This window comes from Cyclopterus lumpus, chromosome 24 (assembly GCF_009769545.1).
Source record: "Cyclopterus lumpus isolate fCycLum1 chromosome 24, fCycLum1.pri, whole genome shotgun sequence".
NCBI classification, from domain to species: Eukaryota; Metazoa; Chordata; class Actinopteri; order Perciformes; family Cyclopteridae; genus Cyclopterus; species Cyclopterus lumpus.
In genome coordinates, this window is record NC_046989.1 from 14,288,111 (window position 1) to 14,308,964 (window position 20,854).

Below are 20,854 nucleotides of genomic sequence, written 5' to 3' on the forward strand. Positions count from 1 at the left end.
AATATTGTCGTTTATACCCTTTTCTGCATATGTTTCAGCTGCATCCTCATCTGTACTTTGTATATTCTTGTGAATTATTTCATAATCATTTTTTGGTTTTAGTATAAATATGTTTATATTGTCTTATCTATTTCATATCAATTACTGAATTAATCTTTTGCTAAATTGTTTTTTTGTCTGTGACCACAAATCATTTGAGGCATTTTAGAAATAAAAAGGTGACACATAGGATGTTATTGTTCTCACTTTATTATTATTTTTGTTATTCATGTGGTAAGAAACAAGCAGCCACTTACAGGTTCAACAGGTTCACTGTCCACCACAACAATAATCTACAAACACACACACCAACCAGTCACAGTGCCTTCAAAGCAACAAATCCATCCAACAATAAAATAAGGTTGCTCTAGGTAATAGTTAAAAAAAAGGATCAGCACCAGTTGTTGTGAGCATGTGGAGAGATCTCACTCCTCTGTCTCCACGCGGTGCTCTTCATGCATGGGTGGGGGTGACTCGTATTGGCACATTTATTCTTTCAGCTAAAAAACAAAACAAACAAACATCCTAAATATATAGTTCACAGACAAGAAGACGTGTTCATGTATACATACAATACTGATAGCAGGAATGAGACATCATCAGGTGAGAGGTTCAGTGGTTTTCTTCAGACTGTGCAGCTCAATCTTCCTGCTCTGTGAAGACAAACTGCTCTATTAACAATAAATCCCTTTTCTTCTCTGGCTAGTTGCCAACCTTTGTCTGTTGTTTGGTGCTGGAAGAGCAGCGTACAATGAGTTTATTAGAGCTGTATTGCCAGTAACAGAGCAGCTAAAGTGAACCAAAAAATTTATTTTTTAATTTAAATCAATCTTTCTCATGTGTACGGGAAATCTATTAATCACAGATTTACCCTTGTTTTATGATCGTTTTGATAAATGAGGCCCGTGATGTTTTCAGCAGCCCTGGTTTTCCACTCAGAAAGTGATCTCTGCCGTGAAGGAGAAGGCACTGCTTTCAACTTTATTGATGTAAATGTAAGCTGTGTTCTGATGTTCTGCAGCAAAGTAATAGAAAGCCAATTATCTCATTGTTATCCTCACTGTGATCTTTAAGTCGCGTACTCTTCACTGTTCCTTTCAGAAACTTCAGTCTGTAAGGTCTACAGGTACCCCGTTTCCTTGTGAGAAATGACGACATTTAGCTGTTGTGGGATCAGTGCTGGGATCAGTTATAATCCCAGGTCAGCCCACAGGTTGTTTACTTGTGTCACTGAGTCTGTAGACCCTGCTACAATGCAGGCGAGGCAGGATATTTCTGGGAAATGTGAGTGTTGTTTCAGCTCGAGGCAGTGAAAACATCGGGATGGAAAGATTCAAGTATCACTCTATTTAGAGAGTGTAGCTGTAAAATCACGCAGTGTTTTGAAGCAGTTGGATTTCATCACCACACAGCACAGTTCACCCATTGGAAATAAAAACACTGAGAGGAACCCACGGTGCAGCAGGAAGCTGAGCACAGTGGGTGTTTAATCACAAACAGAATCCACAAATGTCTTCATACGAGTGTAACGCTATGTTGTCTACAGTGCACTGTATGCGCGCGTGTGTGTGTCTGTGACAGGGGTATAATAGATATTTCACGGAATTCAGTTGTACTATTTTTTTTAAATAATTCAGTCGACATCACTTCAGTTCAAACCATAAAAACTGTACTGGTTTTGATCTTTCACAGTTTGTTTAATTTGCGTTTCTCCGTGGGACACGAGCAGAGTGGTCATGAGCAGACTGTCAATGTTAGTATGATCAGCTGGAATTTAGCAAACCATTTTTAAATTCATAGATAGCCCTTCACTCTTGTGTAAATTTTCAGGTCAGTCCCTCCAATTAAGACTTAATTAGATTCGTAAAAGTCACTTTGGTAGATCACTGATCATCAGTTAGGTTTTCACCAATCACAGAAACTTGCTTCAATTTATATTCCTCTCTTAACTTTAATCCTGTGATTGAGAAATCAGTGCAGTTTTCCTGGTTGCGTAGAATTATACAAAACAAGGAGACTCGGACGGGTGTAGCTCCGGCAGCAGCGATTACCAGATACCACTGGAGCGACCGCCGGGAGGGGCCAGGATCCGGGCCGAGGACCTCTTCGGGATGTGGTCATCGACCTGAGACCCTGAGAGACAAACAGAACATAACAATCGGCAAAACTACAGTTCTAAAGATTTTTTCCGAAAACTTCATAAGCTTCATTCCAGCATACCTGAGAGGCTAAAGGAGGACTCGTGGAGGTCTCGGACTCCCTGGTGCGCACGAGGACCGCCTTTGTTGGCCGCATCTCCGTCTATCGGGCCCAAACCAAGCTCCTTCTTCATAGTGTTCGCCACCATGGCCACATCACCAGAGTAGGCATCCCTGTCAACCCCTTTGTAAGCATGAGTCTGAAGCAGAGAGGGAGGAGGTGAAAGGTCAAAAGTAAATACAGTACACATGAAATACAGGCATGAGGTGAGGATTTAGAACCATATTCAGATATTCTGTCCATATGCTTCCAAATGTGTCGCATACCCGTTGTGAAATACCCGAGATTTACTTTAAACATGGCTATCAAACAGAGAACACACCTCAGAAGCTGTAATGTAAAAACAAGAAAACTACAACGTGTACCAGCGTCAAATGCCGTATAAATAACAAACTAAAAACATAAAAACATGAAATGAGACAAATCTATGATTCTGTAACTAACTTTACATGTGGTCTATGCGGAACGCGTAAAAAAGTAAAGCCCATAAAGTTAGTGACCACCAGTGTTGTTAAAACAGAGCAGAAACCCTGCGGAGGCTTTTTGCCGACAGCAGCAGCATAAAAACTGCGTCAGCGTACAGACAGAGCGGGAGCATTAAACCCTTTATGTAGACTGTCAAACCGGTGCATTTACAAACAGTGTGATGGGTGTGTTTGCAGTCTGTCGGCTGCCAGCCAACTAAAGCGAACACAGCAAAGCACAGCACGGGGTCCTGGTGTCACAACTACTTGACCTTTCGCGAAACACATGTTGGATTCAGCCTTTAAATAAGCTTCGCAGAATGAATGAATGAAAGTGGACCCACCTTTTCTCTCTGCACCATCTTCTTGTAGAGGTAGTCAGGGAAGGTGCGCTGGGGGTAGAAGTTTCCGGATCCCTCGGCGCACATGAACACGCCGTTCTCACACACCAAACGTCCGCGGCTGATGGTGACCAGGGGAACCCCGTGGCAGCGCATCCCCTCGTACAGGTTGAAGTCTCCGCCCTGCACCTGAGTGCTCGCAGAGATCGTCCTGCGCAGACAGAACAGCCACAGACACCAGTGTGCTTTGAGCACAAATGAATCAAGAAGCCATAATGACGGGCTGCGAGCCCCAGCTTCATGTTGTGAATACAACTGCGTACCTTGTTGCATCCGGGTCCCAGACCACCAAATCGGCGTCCGCCCCGGCGATGATACGACCCTTGCGTGGGTACAGGTTGTAGATCTTAGCAGCGTTAGAGCTCGTCACTGCCACAAAACGATTCTCATCCATCTTCCCTGTAACCTGCAGGCATTAATGCATTAAAAACCAGTGAGGCAAAACACAACAAAGGCATTTTGTTATTAATCAACATCAAAGGATTCTTTGGAATATCCTTTAGGTTGGCTTGGTTTGGCTGCTTGTTTGAGGCAATGCGTACATTATTTCTTCAGGTTATTACAAAATGAATGCATTAATCATGAGCCAGCGCAAACACGAACAAGGGACACGGATATACGAGCTAAAACAACACAGCACCAAATTCAAAGCTGAAGATGGACATGGATCCTTCCTGTTAATGTCACTAAGATGTGTGCCTGTGTGTGCGTGTGTGTGTGTGTGTGTGTGTGTGTGTGTACGTACCACTCCCCTCTCCCAAATGACACTCATCCTGTCCTGGACTCCAGCCACTCCATGAGGGATCTTTGTGAAGTCGTCCTTGCCCAGCGCTCTCTGCTTGATGCTAAATGGACGGTGCTCCGATGACACGACACTCAGAGAGTCACTGGAAACAAGATGAATGATATCAATCTAAATGATCACTAATCATTGACCCCTATGATAAGATTGTCAGTGCTGTATTTTAGGAACACGTTCCAGTCTGTTCTGAGCACATACTTGCCCAGCAGGCCCATGAGGTAGTTGGGCGTGTTGGGGTCGAGGCGGAGAGGAGGGACGATGACGTGGGCGGCGGCGTGAACCCAGTCCTGATGGTAATAATGCATCCCATTCAGCACAGCGTGAGCCACTGTGGTCTCTGCGTGCACCACCTTACCTGCAGAGACAAACAAAGAAAGAGAACAAAAGTGTTTTGTTACAAGAGGATCATTTATTTTATATCATCACCGCTGTCAACATCTTCATGCTATATCTTTTAATTCCACCCACCTTGCATCTTAGCTGCAGCAATCATGTCTCCAGCAGAAATGCTGGACACATTCACAAGGTAGATCGGGCAATGAGCCTGCAATCACAAGCAAATGCAGCGACTTAATTAGTGACATACAGACACGTGCCATGCAGGATATTAAAATCTGTTTGCAGGATATTTGCCTATTTGCGTTTGTTTACCCTGTTGGCGATGGTGACAGCTCTGTGAGTAGCCTCAGACTCCAGCTGTAGAGAATAAGACAGAGGACTTTAATATCTACTCAATAGAAATGTATATTTCAGGTCTTTGTCATGAAAAAAACCACAATATATGTGCTTATTTCTCCTTATGGGGATAATACATTTCACTGTAGACCACTTAGTAAGGAAAGTTATGTCAGAGCATCTCCATCCAGCCAGTTAATGGTTTTAAATGCCTAATTTGAGAACTCCCTCCAAATTTTGCCAATTTCAGGCTTCAAATCTCCCTTTTTTAATTGCCATTAACGTAACGTTAATACCCTTAAATGTTTTTAATTATCATCACTTCAAGCATACAGAAAGGAAAAAAATAATTATCAAAAAAGCATAGAATACAAAAATGTTATATTCAAATTCATTTAGCAGGGCAATAGCTAAATGAAAATGAACTGAGTGATAAGGAATAATAATAATGTAAATGTACCTCCTCTGGTCGACTTATCTCAATACCCTCCGGTCCACTGATGCCTAAATCCAGAGCCTCTTTGGCACCCTATCAACAGACACACACACACACATACACACACACACACACACACACACACACACACACACACACACACACACACACACACACACACACACACACACACTTTAACACAAGTTCAATTCATTATGTAATAGTGTCTTTGTTATCTGAAAGCTCCACAGACATCCATGTCATTACAGTTCATGACTTTCAAAGTGTTTTCACTGTGCTGGACATTAAAAGGAGAACACAGGGGAACACAGTCGGGGTTGTGTGGTGTGCACCTCGGCCACCAGCTCTCCGTTCTCAGCGTGGACACGAGCAATGGCCCCGATGTCTTTACAGGTCTGCAGCGTCTGGTAGAGCTCTGAGTCCCTCAGCATCATCATATCTTTGTAGGCCATGAACATCTGGAAAGAGTTCACTCCATGCTCCCTCACCAACGTCTCCATCTCGCTACGCACCTGATCACAGGACAAAGGTTAGAGGTCAAAGAGAGAGTTTGGCTTTTTGTATTACTGGCATAGCCAGACAGCGAAGAGCATCAGCCAGTGAATGTGGGCATGAAGGAATAAGAAACTGTATTAGTGTGTGTTTGGTAAGTGGGAAGTGGGGTTGCAGCACTGAGATCACATTGCATTCACATTGGTGAATATCAGAAGTCCCGCATCTAGTATCTATATTGCTCACTCAAAATGCAGTTCATTATAAAAGATCAGTAACACGTCATCGAATCATTTTGGGCTTAATTAGGGGAATTTTAAGAATGGATTCTAACCTCCAATACACCAAATAATAGTTATTATCATAATAATTGATGAGGTAATTGAGAATAACTACCAGATTAATTGACAATGCCAATAGCACTTAGCACCCTAGTTGCCGTTACATCACGGTATTACAAGGATGTTATTAACAGCTAGATTTTCTGGCACTGAACATTTGACTATAGATAATAAGATGTGGCACAGCACACATATAATACGGCACAAAGGCTGAATGAGGCATGTTGACTCATAGAATCTGCCTAATGTGCCCAGTGAGCATGTGTGGTGACCTAGTTCATGTAAGGTTTAATCTAGGTCATGTCCCCCATAAATAAATAAAATGGTTTAGCTGCTTTATTAATCATTCAGCGGCAATAAAAGCTAAAGGAGCATAACGGGAAAGAATGACATCTGCTGATGAAAGATATAAGTGTTTCCGTGCTCTTCACCTGCTGACTCACATGTCTCACCCCTCTCTGGGTCTTACCTTCGGCCCCCACCAAGTCACCCCCACATGAAGAGCGTAGTCGCAGCAGGCCTTGGCGTCGGCCAGAGCGCGGCAGTTCTCGTAGGCGTCCAGCAGGGAGCAGTGCTGTTCAGGCAGGACCAGAGCCATCACCATGGTGGTACCACCCATCAGAGCCGCCTGGGTGAGGTGAGAGGGTGAGGAGGGGCGGGGAAGGGAGGGAGGATGGAAGGAAGGAAGGAAGGAAGGAGGGAGGGAGGCAGAAAATGGGAGGCAAGGGAAGAAACGGAGAGATTGCTTAATTGCGAGTACAATGATTCTACTGTAAAACACATAGTCACTGTTTGTCCAGGTGACAATGAGCAATAGTTCTTCCTCATGAACTGTGTTCTCATCATCATAAAGTCTGCTTGTCGCTAGTAGATGGAGATGATGCACAAAGACTGATGTCTTGTTGTACTGATATTTGATGTATAGTCTTGAAATCCCATATGGATTGGGCCAAATGTTTGGCATCACGCAGAAAAAGACTCTGAGAAAATGTTCTTTTGAGTGTAAAAATCTACCGTTTTCTTCCACACAATTGCAAATTCCCCTCAATCAGGTTGACATTTATCTGCACATACATAGACACCTAAAGTCTTCACTTTTTTACTTTCTCATTTTGCTTTCTAGGAAAATATATGCGATTCGCGTACCTTCTGTTCAGCCTAGCTCTCATTTAAAATCAAAACAAATGGTAATAACTGTTTGGTTTTGGTTTGTTTTCTCATTATAATTTCAATATCACCTCATATCAAAAATAATATTGCATTTCACTGCATTCAGTTAATATTGTTCATTTGCCCCCCCAAACCCCTCTTATGGGTTTACAAATACCTTGCAAAATAAGAGGTTAGGAGAAGAAAATATTAGAATCTAAGAAGAGCAAAACAACAAAAACAAACTAAGTTTTCAGAATCTGGTGCCGATTTTTTCCCCAACTCCAAGACTGCTGTCATGTCATGTTGGAGACATGACAACAAGGAAAAGAAGAAGATGTGAAAGGCCTGATGAAGAAAAGAATGAAGAGATGGAAGGCTGATGAAGTCTGCAGTGACTCGTCTCAGTTGGCTGAATGGTAACAGCACTTGTGTGTAGCCATGACAACAGATACTGCTCAGCCATGCCTGTCGCAAGTCCCCACCCTCCTGCTCTTCCTTAACAATTCAATACCTAGGACATTAACAGAGAGAGGTTTGTAACCTGTCCCTGCAGACTCTCATCAATACAGGTGTTGACAAATAAATAATTTAGGCATTCATTCTGTATCATTTCTACAACACAGCTAGAATGAGATGTTACTAAATCTGAACACTGGTTCATGTGTCAGCGAGGAGCCGTTCCACCACACTCCAGACATGTCTCAGACAAGGGCGGGGTCATCTGCTTTTGAGTGACAGCTCCACCACCCTGTGAGGTGTCCTATCACCATGGTTTCCTATCACCAGTCCAAATAATCCGCAGCATCAGCATTGAAGGTCTCTGCATATGTGTGCTCATTAAGATGATCATTTATCAATATCAGTGTGTGGGTGTGTGTGTGTGTGTGTGTGACAGAGAGAGCGAGAGAGCGAAAGAGAGAGAGAGAGAGAGAGAGAGAGAGACATCAGTGGACGTGGACACATCTGGGGATTGTGGGATTTATGTCGGCACGACCATGATTATAATTTACTGTCAGTACACTTTTTTTAGGTAAAGAGAGAGAAGGTGCGTATGAGACGAGTGACAGGGAGAAAAGTTGTCAGTGTGAGTGGTACAGAGGTTAGTAGCAGACTTCTTTTCTAGCGAGCTGGTATAAATAAACTGCAGGATGAAAAGTCTTTCATTCTGTCCTGTTTCCTCTATAAAGGCTGTATCTGTAACTACAGTCATTATCAACATCCAAATTTAGACTGTTCAACTTTACAAATCTGCAAAAAAGATCAAGAAAGTCAGTTCTGATGAAACGGTTCGTAACTGGTGTTGCTGAGCAAAATGAAGCCGTCACACCAGCATGGACTAAAAGACTTGTTTTTAGATTTGACTGGTACTAACCTCAGTTATTCTTTTCACCCAAATCCATCCTCACAGGTTTGTGAGCAGACAAGTCGTGTTCTTACCAACAGAATCATTTTTGAAAAGGATTTAGAAAATTCTGAAAATACCAAATTTGACCAAATTCCTATACCCCTGAAGAATCTGATTTCACATGTGTAAACGACATGTGTGAATAAATTAACTGTGTGTTGTGATGAACGATAACAGCCATGATAACTCTCTTTAATGATTTTCCTCACGCAGTTGCAGCTGCAGCTGACAGAAACACAGATGTATCGTTGTATTCAGAAGGACCATCATGTCAATAAACACACACATTCCTATACATATGGTGTAGATGATTATGTTATACATCCTGTTATAACACACCACATCATCATACATTGAATTGCTCTCTTGTCGAGCCACAGTAAACCTGACATGCTGTACTCCCTCTTTGGTTCCTTAAACGTTTTACAGAACACTGAGAGAGGAAAATGGATGATGACACACAAACCCTAAACAATGTTTTATCATGAGTCCCCCAGTCTATTAGAGACCACCGACCCCTACTGTGAAGATAATCCCCGGGAAAGAAAGTGAAACTGACAGACTGACAGGGAGGATGGGGGGGAGGTGGGGGGGGGGGGGGGGGGGGGGGGGGGGCTGTGAGTGTGTGTGAGACGTGGCGGATCTGAGAGGATGAGAAGATCCTTGTGTGTTGGACTCTGCGAGAGGCTATCAGTGTCAGACAGATTACCACTGCAGCTCTCTGATCAGCCTGTAACAGCACCTCTCACACTTCATATTACAGCTGAACACCTTTCATCCCACTCCTCCTCCTCCTCTCCTCCTCCTCCTCCTCCTCCTCCTCCTCGCCGCCCTCTGCCTCTCCTGCCTGCAGAGACATTGAAATGATATCTGCAGTGCATGCTGGGAAAGATAAAGATGGTGTGCCATTTTAGCTGAATATATTCTCTATGGACAAATCTGACGTGATCCAGTGCAGTCAATCGGAATTTCTAATTTGACTTGAGTACAGAGTGCATAACGTATACTGCCTTCTGTTAGTAGTTAATAGTACAAAGGTTGCTGTGGTCTCATGGAGGTTTTTTAGTTTTTAGTTTGGAGTTTAAATGACCTTGCAAAGGCTTTTTTAACCGGATTGAAAATTGAAAAGCAATCACAATTTGAAATCCAAATTTGAAATGAAAATATATCACACTTGACAGTTTATGATTACTAAAGGAAATAATACTTGTATTATTATAATAATACTCTGTATCTGTAAACACTGGGCAAATACTTGCTTAAAATCAGCCTAAAGTTTGTTTAAAAATGACCTTCGATTTGAATAAAACATCTACTTGGGGAAATTCTTAGTGAGTAAATCTGGGCTCTGTGTACATTACAGTACAAGCTCAATATCTGTATAACCCTCAGTATAAGATGCACAGGTCTGTATCTACACCGCAGTACTACTTCTACCAGCCAGCCCTATAAATCCCCCCCCCCACCCCCACGCTGCAGGTCAGTGTGAGCACCGGAGGGGAGTAGCGGGGAGACGGAGCGGGGTGAAGCAGAGGAAACAGTGTGTGTGGGGGTGGGGGAGGGGGGGGGGGCACACTGTTACAAAACGATGGGAGGGAGCGAAGAGGATGCGGAGAGAAATAGTTCTGTGGTTCATCACAATTGCACATGAGACGTTGCCTCAGCAACGCAGTCACCATGGAGACCACACAATACTGCCACACGCACGCACGCATGCAAACACACACACACACGTTTGCTCCCTCTGATTTCCACACTAAGAGCGGGGGCTAGTTGCCATGGCAGCAGGGTCAGTGGGTAGTGGTTGCTGGCATACGAACGATTCAATCCCCCCAAATTCCTCTCAACCGACTTCGTTGGCATTCCATCAGACTCAGACCTCAATTCACAATTAAAAAATAAATAATTAAACCACAAATTGAAGTTCTTAAATTACAAGAGCCGCAATTCGTATTTTATGCTGCATTCGTGTGATGTCGAAATAATCTGAAAAATCATCTCCCAGCTGGTAGAATTCACTTGAATGCCCTTTAAGTCGACCCAAATTGTGGATCTCGACTTACAAATATGTATTGCACGTACATGTTTTGGTTACATGCAGTTTGTTCAGATAGTACATTCAAAGGGAATGTTTTCATGGAAAGTAATATATTAGCATTAACCCCGATAACAAGTCGGGGTATAGAAACATGTTAGTGCTCTTTGTTGCCACTCAAATACTGGAAAAGATATCAACGTGTTGTTTAAACTCTATGAACACATCTTCTCTGGAGCGTCCATGTTGTTTCCACATTACGACTCAAAGCTCATGAACCTGAACACACCAAGAACCTAGAAGAGCAATTTCCCAAATGGGGAAATGGGACCTTTTTGTGGAGCACTGGAATTCCTCTTCTGGCCACCGATTGGTGCAGTGGTCCTTTTGTAACTGTGATGAATTGTTAGAAGTAGTTCAACAAGATAATCACATGAGAAGGAACGTTGGTCGTAAGTGCTGTTAATGTTACTGTTTTAGACAAAGCTACAAAATGGATTTCTGTCAATGTGTTGGCTCTTTGCTCCCAGGTTACGTTATGGACAGCGACTGCCACAGCGTCGCACACCCAGTCAACACCGATAACCCGAAACCCCCCCAGAGATTCACAACAGCAAAAACAGCCCCCAACATCCACCAACACATGACGCTGCAGGCAACATATTCTCCTCCACTCCAAGTCTCCTAATTATTTAATCATCCTCTCTGCGTCTCAGCTGAAAACATGCAGAACAGCCAGAGGAAATTAACTAATAATATATATTCCCGTAAGAATTAAAGACTGAACTGCTGTGGGTGTAAAAAAAGGGGAAGTCTTAACCTTCAACCTTGCATTCAAACTTGTGACAGCTGGTTGGGTTAGCTTCCTATAGGAGCAGTGTGAGAACACATGTCGTCATTGGTCTTGATGAGCGTATGAAGCCGAATGCAGGGGGAAGATCTGCATGTCGACGAGAGAGAGAGAGGGAGAGAGAGCGCGAGAGAGAGAGTATGTCTGCGTGTGACAGCTGTCTCTGGTTTCTGAATGTGTTAAATCACAGGCATGCTGAAGGGCCTCGTCATAACACAGTCCTGTGAGTGTGTGCGTGCGTGCGTGCGTGCGCGTGTGCGTGTGCGTGTGCGTGTGTGTGTGTGTGTGTGTGTGTGTGTGTGTGTGTGTGTGTGTGTGTGTGTGTGTGTGTGTGTGTGTGTGTGTGTGTGTGTGTGTGTGTGTGTGTGTGTGTGTGTGTGTGTGTGTGTGTGTGTGTGTGTGTGTGCGCGCGCGCGCGCGTGTACCTTGGTCCCACTGTAGAAGTCATCCTGAATGCTGGCATTCATGAAGGTTTGCTGCAGATGCACGCTGGTGTCTATTCCGCCCGGCAACACAAGCTTTCCAGAGGCGTCAATCACCTTAGCCCCGCCCGGTATCATCAGTTCCTTTCCGACCTGCCGCAGAGAACACGAGCATACAAATCATACAGCTTTATTACAATGCATTTTGTCCCCATGAGGTGCATCTGAACCACCACACATCTAATGGCTTTTAATGACTATTAAGGACATTGGTGTCCGGGTTAATGGGGTTTTAATGTAGTCCATTAAATTGAGAACAGACACTGAGTGATCATATTAAAGAGGGCCAATCAATGGTTCTCTGGTTAAGACAGGTTCCACTCGGCACATCATACCACATTCTGATTATTAGATTTGGTCCAGACTGAAATATCTCAAACAGATGGATTGCCGTGATATTTCTCAGAGACTTCCCTGGTGCCCAGAGGACAATTCTCTTGGTTGTGGTGTTCCCCATACCAGCCAAGCAACAATAGGCTCACGTATTGAGTGCAATATCTCAACATTTCCTGGATAAATTAGTCAAAACGTTTATTACAGACATTAATGACTCCCAGAGGATGGATCCTAATAATGTAGGGGATCCCCTGCCTTTTCCTCTAGTGCCACTACAAGGTGGATTATTTTGGTCTTAACCTCCAAGTATTGGATGAACTGTCATGAGATCTGGTACGAACATCAACATCAAGACACTTAACCCCAAAATTGCTCCCGTAGCTGTGCCTACTGCTGATGTGCAGGTGGAACCTTAGCTCCTCCCACCAGTGTATGAATGATGTCATCTATTGTTAAAGAGCTTTGTGTGGTTGGAAGACTAGAAAAGCGCTTTACAAGTACAGGTCCGTTTACCATTTCATGTCCACACTTGACAGTGCCGGTACTCACACAATTAGGCTGTAAAGGCGGGTTTATTCCCATACATCAGACAAATAACCAAAAAACCTAGATGTGCAGAAATGCTGAGTCATTTCGAGGTTTCAAGGCCTCATTCTCGCAGCACTCGATGAGCCTCGAGGATGTGCTTCCGTGGCAGTGCAGCGTTGTAGTAGAAGTACAGATGAGCTCTGCAGGTTTCTGAGTCAAAGGCTTCCTCTTCACATGAACCAATGCTTATTTCCATGACAACATTCGGTGAGCTAAACATAGCATTCACTATCATCATATGGAGCCGCGGAGTTAATTCTCTTCATACTGTATTGTTGTGAAATGAGTCACACAGGTGACAGCTGAGGATAAACTGAAGAGAGAGTGTGTGTGTGTGTGTGTGTGTGTGTGTGTGTGTGTGTGTGCGTGCGTGCATGAAAGACAGTACACTGTTCAGACAAATAAAGGATGGACATGTTAACGTGTGGACTTGAGTAAAAAGTGCATCTGTGAGTAGATGTGATGTACCTGCTGAATGATGCCGTTCTCAATGTAGACATCTGCTTCCTGGGTGAAGTCATCGTTGACCACCTTCCCTCCCTTAATGAGGATACGCATTGATCCCATGTTGGCAGCCATAGTCCTACCAGAGGAACAGAACAAATAAAGGCATTTGACATCAATGTTACATTACAAATAATGCAGATACTGTGAACACAGACTTCTGCACAGGCAGAAAATAACTGTTGAAAATGCTGCTGCATGACTCAGCGCAACTGGAAACTCCGAAACTGTTCAGCTCCGATGCAGAAAACGCGTTTCATCACCATTGCATGCTCATTCCCTCTGATTCTGCGTGGAATTGGAGCCCCGATGACAGGCGTTAAGAATAACTATTTAGAAAAAGTCAATATTGTCTCTGATGGTGACTTTTACTTAAGTTGGTCATAAAGAGTCATCAGTATTAAATAGAGACTGTTTCATAAACAGGTAACAAGTTCCTTGTGGTAACTTTAACAACAATAAAAAAATCTTCCTTCGTAATTCAAGGTGTAAAGCCTCTGAAAAAAGCTACAAAATCGACCTTAAATGACATTTCTTTGTCATCTCCATCTGCATGCTGTTTAAGAGGTGAAGCAAATCCCCACCCCCACCATACTGGAGGCTATTCAGTAATCCATTTCTTTAATATAACAAAGCTGCTTGTAGATGAACAATAATTACGCTGTTTTGCAATTTCCCTGGTAAAGACTGATGATAAAGAATTAAATATAACTTTTGTTTTTAGTGGACAGGTTAAACTTGCTATAATGGTTGGTCTTCATTTTGAGCATTGATTGATCCTTTAAGTCATTTTTCAAGCAAACATTTCATTTCGTGATCCAACTTTTCCAGGATGCCGATTGGATGTTGTGTCTGTCTTTTGTGATAGTAAATTAAATATGGGAAACATTAGTGGACATTTTTATTGCTATCTTCTGAAATTTCATTGAAAAGTAATAATCAGAGAAATCAATAGTAAAAAGAATTGCTTGTTATATATATATATATATATACGATGGGCTGCAATCGTAATATATTAATATTACTAAGCAGGGTAATATAATATTCATATATTAAGCAGGGTGAATTATAATTGTTCTCCAGGGCTTTTGGTTCAAAACATGGATCCAATTAAGCTCATTTGCGGCATTTCTACTCTACGTTGCAAAATAGGCACTTTTTAAAAATGATCTTGTCCCTGCCCCCTCCTTCTCAACAGATAAGGATAACTTCTGGCAATGGTAATTTCAGGTTGTGTTACTGTACGTAGCACATTATGTGCTTCGGGACATTTTCATAGGCTTTACCAATGTTTTTTATATCTTAAATCTTAAATGTTTACGCATTTTACAATTGTAGTAAAGCTGAACGTTGTGATTGTGGCAAAGCGCCTTAATGAATTGAAACACATTTTACTTGTAAGGTTAATGGTCGTTAATAGCTAGTTGTTGTATGATCGTAATGAATAAATACATATTCCAGAGTATACTGGGCATGAAAAGTGTATTTTAACAACTATTGGTCCCTATGTGGTACTTTTAGATGATTGTTGAAAAAAAACTGTGTGAGGACGTCTAATGGGATCAACAAACTAAGAGCCTCTTCTACAAACATCCCTCTGTGTGCAAGTGTGTATTCTGCATGGGTGACTGTATGCAATGTGTCTGATGGCAGGACACAATGGCCGCCCAGTCACACAGAATCAAACTCAAAGAGATGGAGGAGAATAGAGAGAAGAGGGAAAGGAGAGAGAGAGGAGTGGAAGGAAACGGAATAATGAGGAGAGAGACCAGATGAAATGGAATGGGTCCAAGGAGGAGGGGAATTCAGAAATTCTCACTTAAAGGATTACATTCGGTTTTGGTTTTCCTGTTGGGCAACTTACTTTTGACATTATGAAAACTTACCAAAGTCTTCCTTGTATGCCTAATAAATCAATGGTCTTTCGGTGATTCCTCCTAACTCGTTTTGCCAGTGCTCTAAAACAAAGGTGTGGTTCAATTTCAGAGTGATGTTTCAGTTATTTCTGAGAAAATATTCACACTAACTGACTTTGTTCTACAGCATATTATAAGCCTATTGAATTGTGCACTAAACAGTATTCATTAGGCACCGGGTCAGACTCCAGTCCATGAGAGAAAATCGATGGCGAAGAAGGGGTGAAAAAGAGATAGAGAATAGAGCAAGAGTAATAAGGGTGGCCACAGAAAGAGAAGAGTAGAAGTGTGTGGGGGGGGGGGGGGGGGGGCTAGTATGGAAACCAGTGCCCTAAAGGCCTGGCAGCCAGATAAAAGATTGGTTTCCCAGGAGATGGGAACTGGAGTGCTTTCAGTAGAAAAGCCTAGACGCAAACACGCACACACACACACTCTGTATGGTGAAGCATACTAAAACACCACAAACGTCAGTTAATTAACACACGGAGACGGATATTAAGCATTTTCCTTCCCTACTTTGGATCATTTCAAATAAAAGCTCAACCTTGTTTGATCTTCTGCATAATATAACATACCAGCAGTCTTTTGACAAATGACCCACGTATGAATGTTTTGTGTGTGTGTGATACTGATACAGGTAGAGCTCTATCACTTACAGAAAAAGAACCACCACAGTCAGGCCACCAATGCACAACGAATCCAAAAGGAAATGACACCATACTGGAAACATACTGGAGACATACTGGTGACATACTGGTGACATACTGGTGACATACTGGTGGTGATATATAGGACATAAGGTAACATGAGGTGATGTGACATGACATGAGGTGGTAATATATAGGACATAAGGCAACATGAGGTGAGATGAGGTGGTGATATATAGGACATAAGGCAACATGAGGTGACATGAGGTGGTGATATATAGGACACAAGGCAACATGAGGTGACATGAGGTGGTGATATATAGGACACAAGGCAACATGAGGTGGTGTGACATGAGGTGGTGATATATAGGACACAAGGCAACATGAGGTGACATGAGGTGGTGATATATAGGACATAAGGCAACATGAGGTGACATGAGGTGGTGATATATAGGACACAAGGCAAGATGAGGTGTCATGAGGGGTGGACCTTTGAGTCCTTCGATCACTGCTACACAACAACATGTCTATGAGGGCACAAGTGACTGATACTAAAAGCTTTACGGTGACACGAACACTTGAGGACGGCGATTTTCAACGTATCCCCTCCCTTAGGCGATTTTGAAAAGTATTTCTTAGGGAACAGAGGTCAACATCAAACTCCAAAGATCCCCATGCTGAAGAGCACAGTTCTGTTTAGTGAAGGTCTAACGTGTGTGTGTGTGTGTGTGTGTGTGTGTGTGTGTGTGTGTGTGTTCCTGTGGCATAGCAGGTACGACAGCCAGAGAGAGAATCACACACACACCCACACATAAGCAAACAGTGACACACCCTGTGACCAGCTGCTTCAACCCGCACACACACCCACACACATTTTATCGGGGGTGTTAATTAATAATGAATGAGGCGCAGCAGGCAGATTTAGTCTAGACTCCCAAAGTCACATGATTTCTTCACAACGTTGTCGTACCGGAGACGCAGAGTGACTTCACAGCTCCCTGTGACAAACCTGCACGCTGGTCTTTAAGGTATATATATATGTCTCTACATCATGAACACTATTGGAAGAAACATCTTTCATTGAGGAATACAACTATTTTGGCAGGGTTACTATCATTAAGCCAAACCAAAACCATGAAGACCTCTAGTGTGGCAAAAAACTATATTAAAGATTATTCCTATAGAAAAAGTTGAACTAAAAGAATAAAATGATCAATCCTTTGGTGTTGCTTGCCATTGGTTGGCCAAGTTGCCTAATTGAAGCTCAAAATGTGTGTCTTCTTATATCTCCACTCACATTTTGAGCTTCAATTTAATGCTTTCTTAAAAGTCCTGCTTTCGCTCATACATCCCAGAAGGAGTCATTTACAATACAATAAACAGAAATGAATTATAAGCATGTTCAACTTGTATCAGCAGAGGGAGAGCTGCAGTAAGAAACTACACGGAAAGTAGGATTAACAGATTGAAACCTCTGTTTTAGGATGAAGAGAAGCAAAATCTATTTTCGGAAAAGCCTGAATCCTTAGAAACAGCGTAAATGTGACATGGGATGTGCTGACATCCTCAGATGTCGGTTTCTGAGCAAGTGCAGGCTACATGTGTGGCATGTGTGTGTGTGCGCGTGAATGTGTGTGTGTGTGTGTGTGTTGATGCATGCTGTAAGTGAGAAGAAAGGAGTAAACAGCTGCTGACTTCTGCTTGATCGCCACAGGGAGGGGCCGGTAGACACTGTGTGTGTTTGAGTCAATATGTGCGTGCGTGTCATTACCTTGAAAATGCGTGAGCCTGTGTGTGTCTGTGTTTGTGTGTGTGCGTGTGTGTGTTTGTGTGTGTGTGTGTGTGTGTGTGTGTGTGTGTTAGAACAGTAGAGCTATTTTAAAATTCAGAACAAACATACATCAGACAAGTCATACTTCACAACCAAATTTAGATAAGAATAGACATCAAACACACACGCGCGCACACACACTCTCACACACACACACACACACACACACACACACACACACACACACACACACACACACACACACACAGTAAAGACAAGTTGTGGGTGCTATGGATGAATAAGCCATTAGTGAATCACACACACAGATAAACAGACATTAACAACAGCGGTCGCACAACTAACTAGGCCATCACTCAGAGGATTAGGGGCGTCGCTCTCTCGCTACATGCACTCTCACATCACGCTGTAATTTTGCACTAATGTGAAAGATAGTCAGGTGTATCATCTATTTATTAATCCATCTTGACCTCCTACCCTTCACTCTCCTCTGTCTCCAGGTAATTTGAAGAAGTAGTAGAAGTAGTCAGACTTCTGTCTGACCTTTGACCTTTCCTCCTGTGCCGCAAACAAGCCTCATATCAACTTCAGAGCAAACACATTATTATTATTATTATTATTATTATTAATAATAATATGATCTATTATGCACATTCATGCACCCTGAGGATGACCCCTGTTGATTGTGACCCCGGATAGTTTAAAGTAGTTTGTTTCCAGCCTCCAGATGTTTTGTCTGTTCCTCATCCATCCAGCTGTTATCTGTCGTCACAAGATTGTCAAGATTTTTAAAGCCACACACAAAATATAGCAACACAATACTCCTTGCAACTTTGTAGTTTACTCAACTACTGCCCAGGAAGCATTATTTTAACATATTTGTACTTTACCTGAGGATGTTAAGGTTCTGCTAATTTACACTTCATAACATTTCAGAGAGATATATCGTCCGTTTTACTCGACTACATTTAGTACAGTTAGTTAGTTTCTAGTTACGTAAGAAATATGAACTGCTTACATCATATGATGCAGTACTGTACCACTTTTACATGAATTTGTTTGTAATAACACTGAATAATCTAATATTTCATGATACTATGACATCGATTCCCTTTAATGAGTATTTATTTTGATACCTTTAGTACATTTTATTTATAATACTCCTCTACATTTACCTCAGTAACATTTTAAATTCAGGAATGTATCGGGTGTAACTACCCGATATTTATCTGACCCGGTGGGACCAATTACAAGCATTATGAATAGCTATAAATAAATCACCGATCTTCTCGCTGATGGTCTCGTTTACTTGAGTCATAAAGAGGTGTCAGTATTAAATTGAGACTGTTTCATAACCAGGTAACAGTTCCTCACAGTAACTTTAAGTAAAGGATCCAAGTACGTTTCTGATTGATAGTTGAAGTAGTTTACCAAATGTTCCGCCCTCTTACAGTTTGCAGGGTTGCAGTAACACTGGGCTGGAGGTGGGGTGTATCACCCATCGATCACATATAGACAACATTCACATCAACTGGCAATTTATAGTCACAGTTACAGAAGTCCGATCTGCATGTCTTAGGATTGTGGAAAGAAACCAAAGCAGCCAGAGGAAACCCCCACATGGCCCGTTATGGTGAGAACATGCATAACTCCACCCTCTCGTGCACTGGATCATGGTGGCGCTCATTAACCACATCATTTAATGAAATACTTTCTTATTAGATCTTCCTATAATGCGAGGATTTGTTTTGTCTTTTGCTTCACAGTGCTGCACATTTGTGACGGCATCTTCCCCGGGGGTCCAGACCTTTGAATTCCCCGGCTCCACTGAGAGTGTAACAAGTTAACACATCTGTCTGATATCAGGCCAGAAGGGCATCAATAGTCATATTTAACATAGAGTAAAAGATAAAGCCGATGCAAGCCTAATGGACTTCACTGTATGCAAATAGGTTACGTCATCTAATCAGGATGCTGTCTAATATATTCTATTCATTGTGCTGCATTGAGAACCCCTGGAGCCCCCGAAAGCACCCGCAAGTGTCCTTAAACCCAAAGATGGGAAGGCCTCAATACAACATCCACAAAACCAGGCCAGGTCTGCATGCACAAAATATCCCTTCTTATATAAAGGAGAAGGAGGTACAATAGGAGATCAAATCACTGGTTCACTCACACGCACACATACTCACACATGTACACACGTACACACGTACACACACACACACACACACACACACACACACACACACACACACACACACACACACACACACAGGCTCGTTTGTATGCAAGACATCTAAACAGCCCGATCATCATTATCATCATCATCATCATCATCATCATCATCATCATCATCATCACCACTGTGACTCAATATATTTGGCTTACGGAGAATAACTATGAACGAATATTAGACTTAGCGTCTATAACGGCCTACACGTACACGGTACGGCGACGTTAACACAAAGCCTTATTGCACTGATGGCACGCGAAACACACGCGCACACACACACGCACACACTCTCTCTCTCTCTCTCACACACACCCGCACACAGACACACACACGCGAAACCATTGCACCCAGATTTCCTTGCCGAAAAGCACACAATACAATATTACAACCAATCTTCATTCATAAATCTTTGGATTGAGCGTCATGTGAGATTCACGCAATGTCATTTAAAATATCATTCGGTAGAGAAAAGGCTCGCGCCGATTCATCCCCGTTCAAATGCAGAGGGAGAAACACATCATGGAATTGACAGACATTTTTAAATACAACTCTTGATATTCAGCTAGCGTTATGTAGCGTCGGGGGGAAATAACGGCTATTATCGTTAGACATAATCAATTATGTCAACGGTCTAAATACAAAATATTGATGATTAATTCCTTCAATTATTGTCAACCATTACTAGATTAAAAATAAATAATGACATCTTCATTTTTCTCATAATTGTTGGTCTTCTCACCCTTTTTCTCTCAGATTCACAGATCTTCCTCAGTTGAAGCTCACCGTTGCTCAGCACCAGCCGAGTGCGCGCGGACAGCTGGCACAGCGCAAGCCGCAGACGCTTCAATGCCGATTCTCCGGCAGCAGCCTATCAGGAGCAGCTCAAACCTGATGGATGGGAAAACTGACCAATAGGAGACGAGATGTGTGGTCTCCTCTCTTCGGTAGATAGGGGCGTGTCTCCTGTTTCCAGAAACTCATGCT

General features: G+C 42.5%; 1 protein-coding gene across 1 annotated transcript; it reads right to left on the minus strand.

Moving 5' to 3' along the window:
* Positions 1–227: 227 nt before the first annotated feature.
* Positions 228–20,695, minus strand: LOC117727654 (dihydropyrimidinase-related protein 5-like). The gene is made up of 14 exons (XM_034528068.1): positions 20,610–20,695; positions 13,247–13,361; positions 11,798–11,947; positions 6,400–6,558; positions 5,430–5,609; positions 5,101–5,169; positions 4,617–4,661; positions 4,434–4,509; positions 4,164–4,320; positions 3,909–4,050; positions 3,427–3,569; positions 3,107–3,314; positions 2,260–2,437; positions 228–2,172 (listed from the first exon to the last, which is right to left on the minus strand). Exons 2-14 carry the CDS (start codon positions 13,355–13,357, stop codon positions 2,087–2,089), a joined length of 1,704 nt encoding a protein of 567 aa, XP_034383959.1. The 5' UTR covers positions 13,358–13,361; positions 20,610–20,695; the 3' UTR covers positions 228–2,086.
* Between the last annotated feature and the right edge of the window lie 159 nt (positions 20,696–20,854).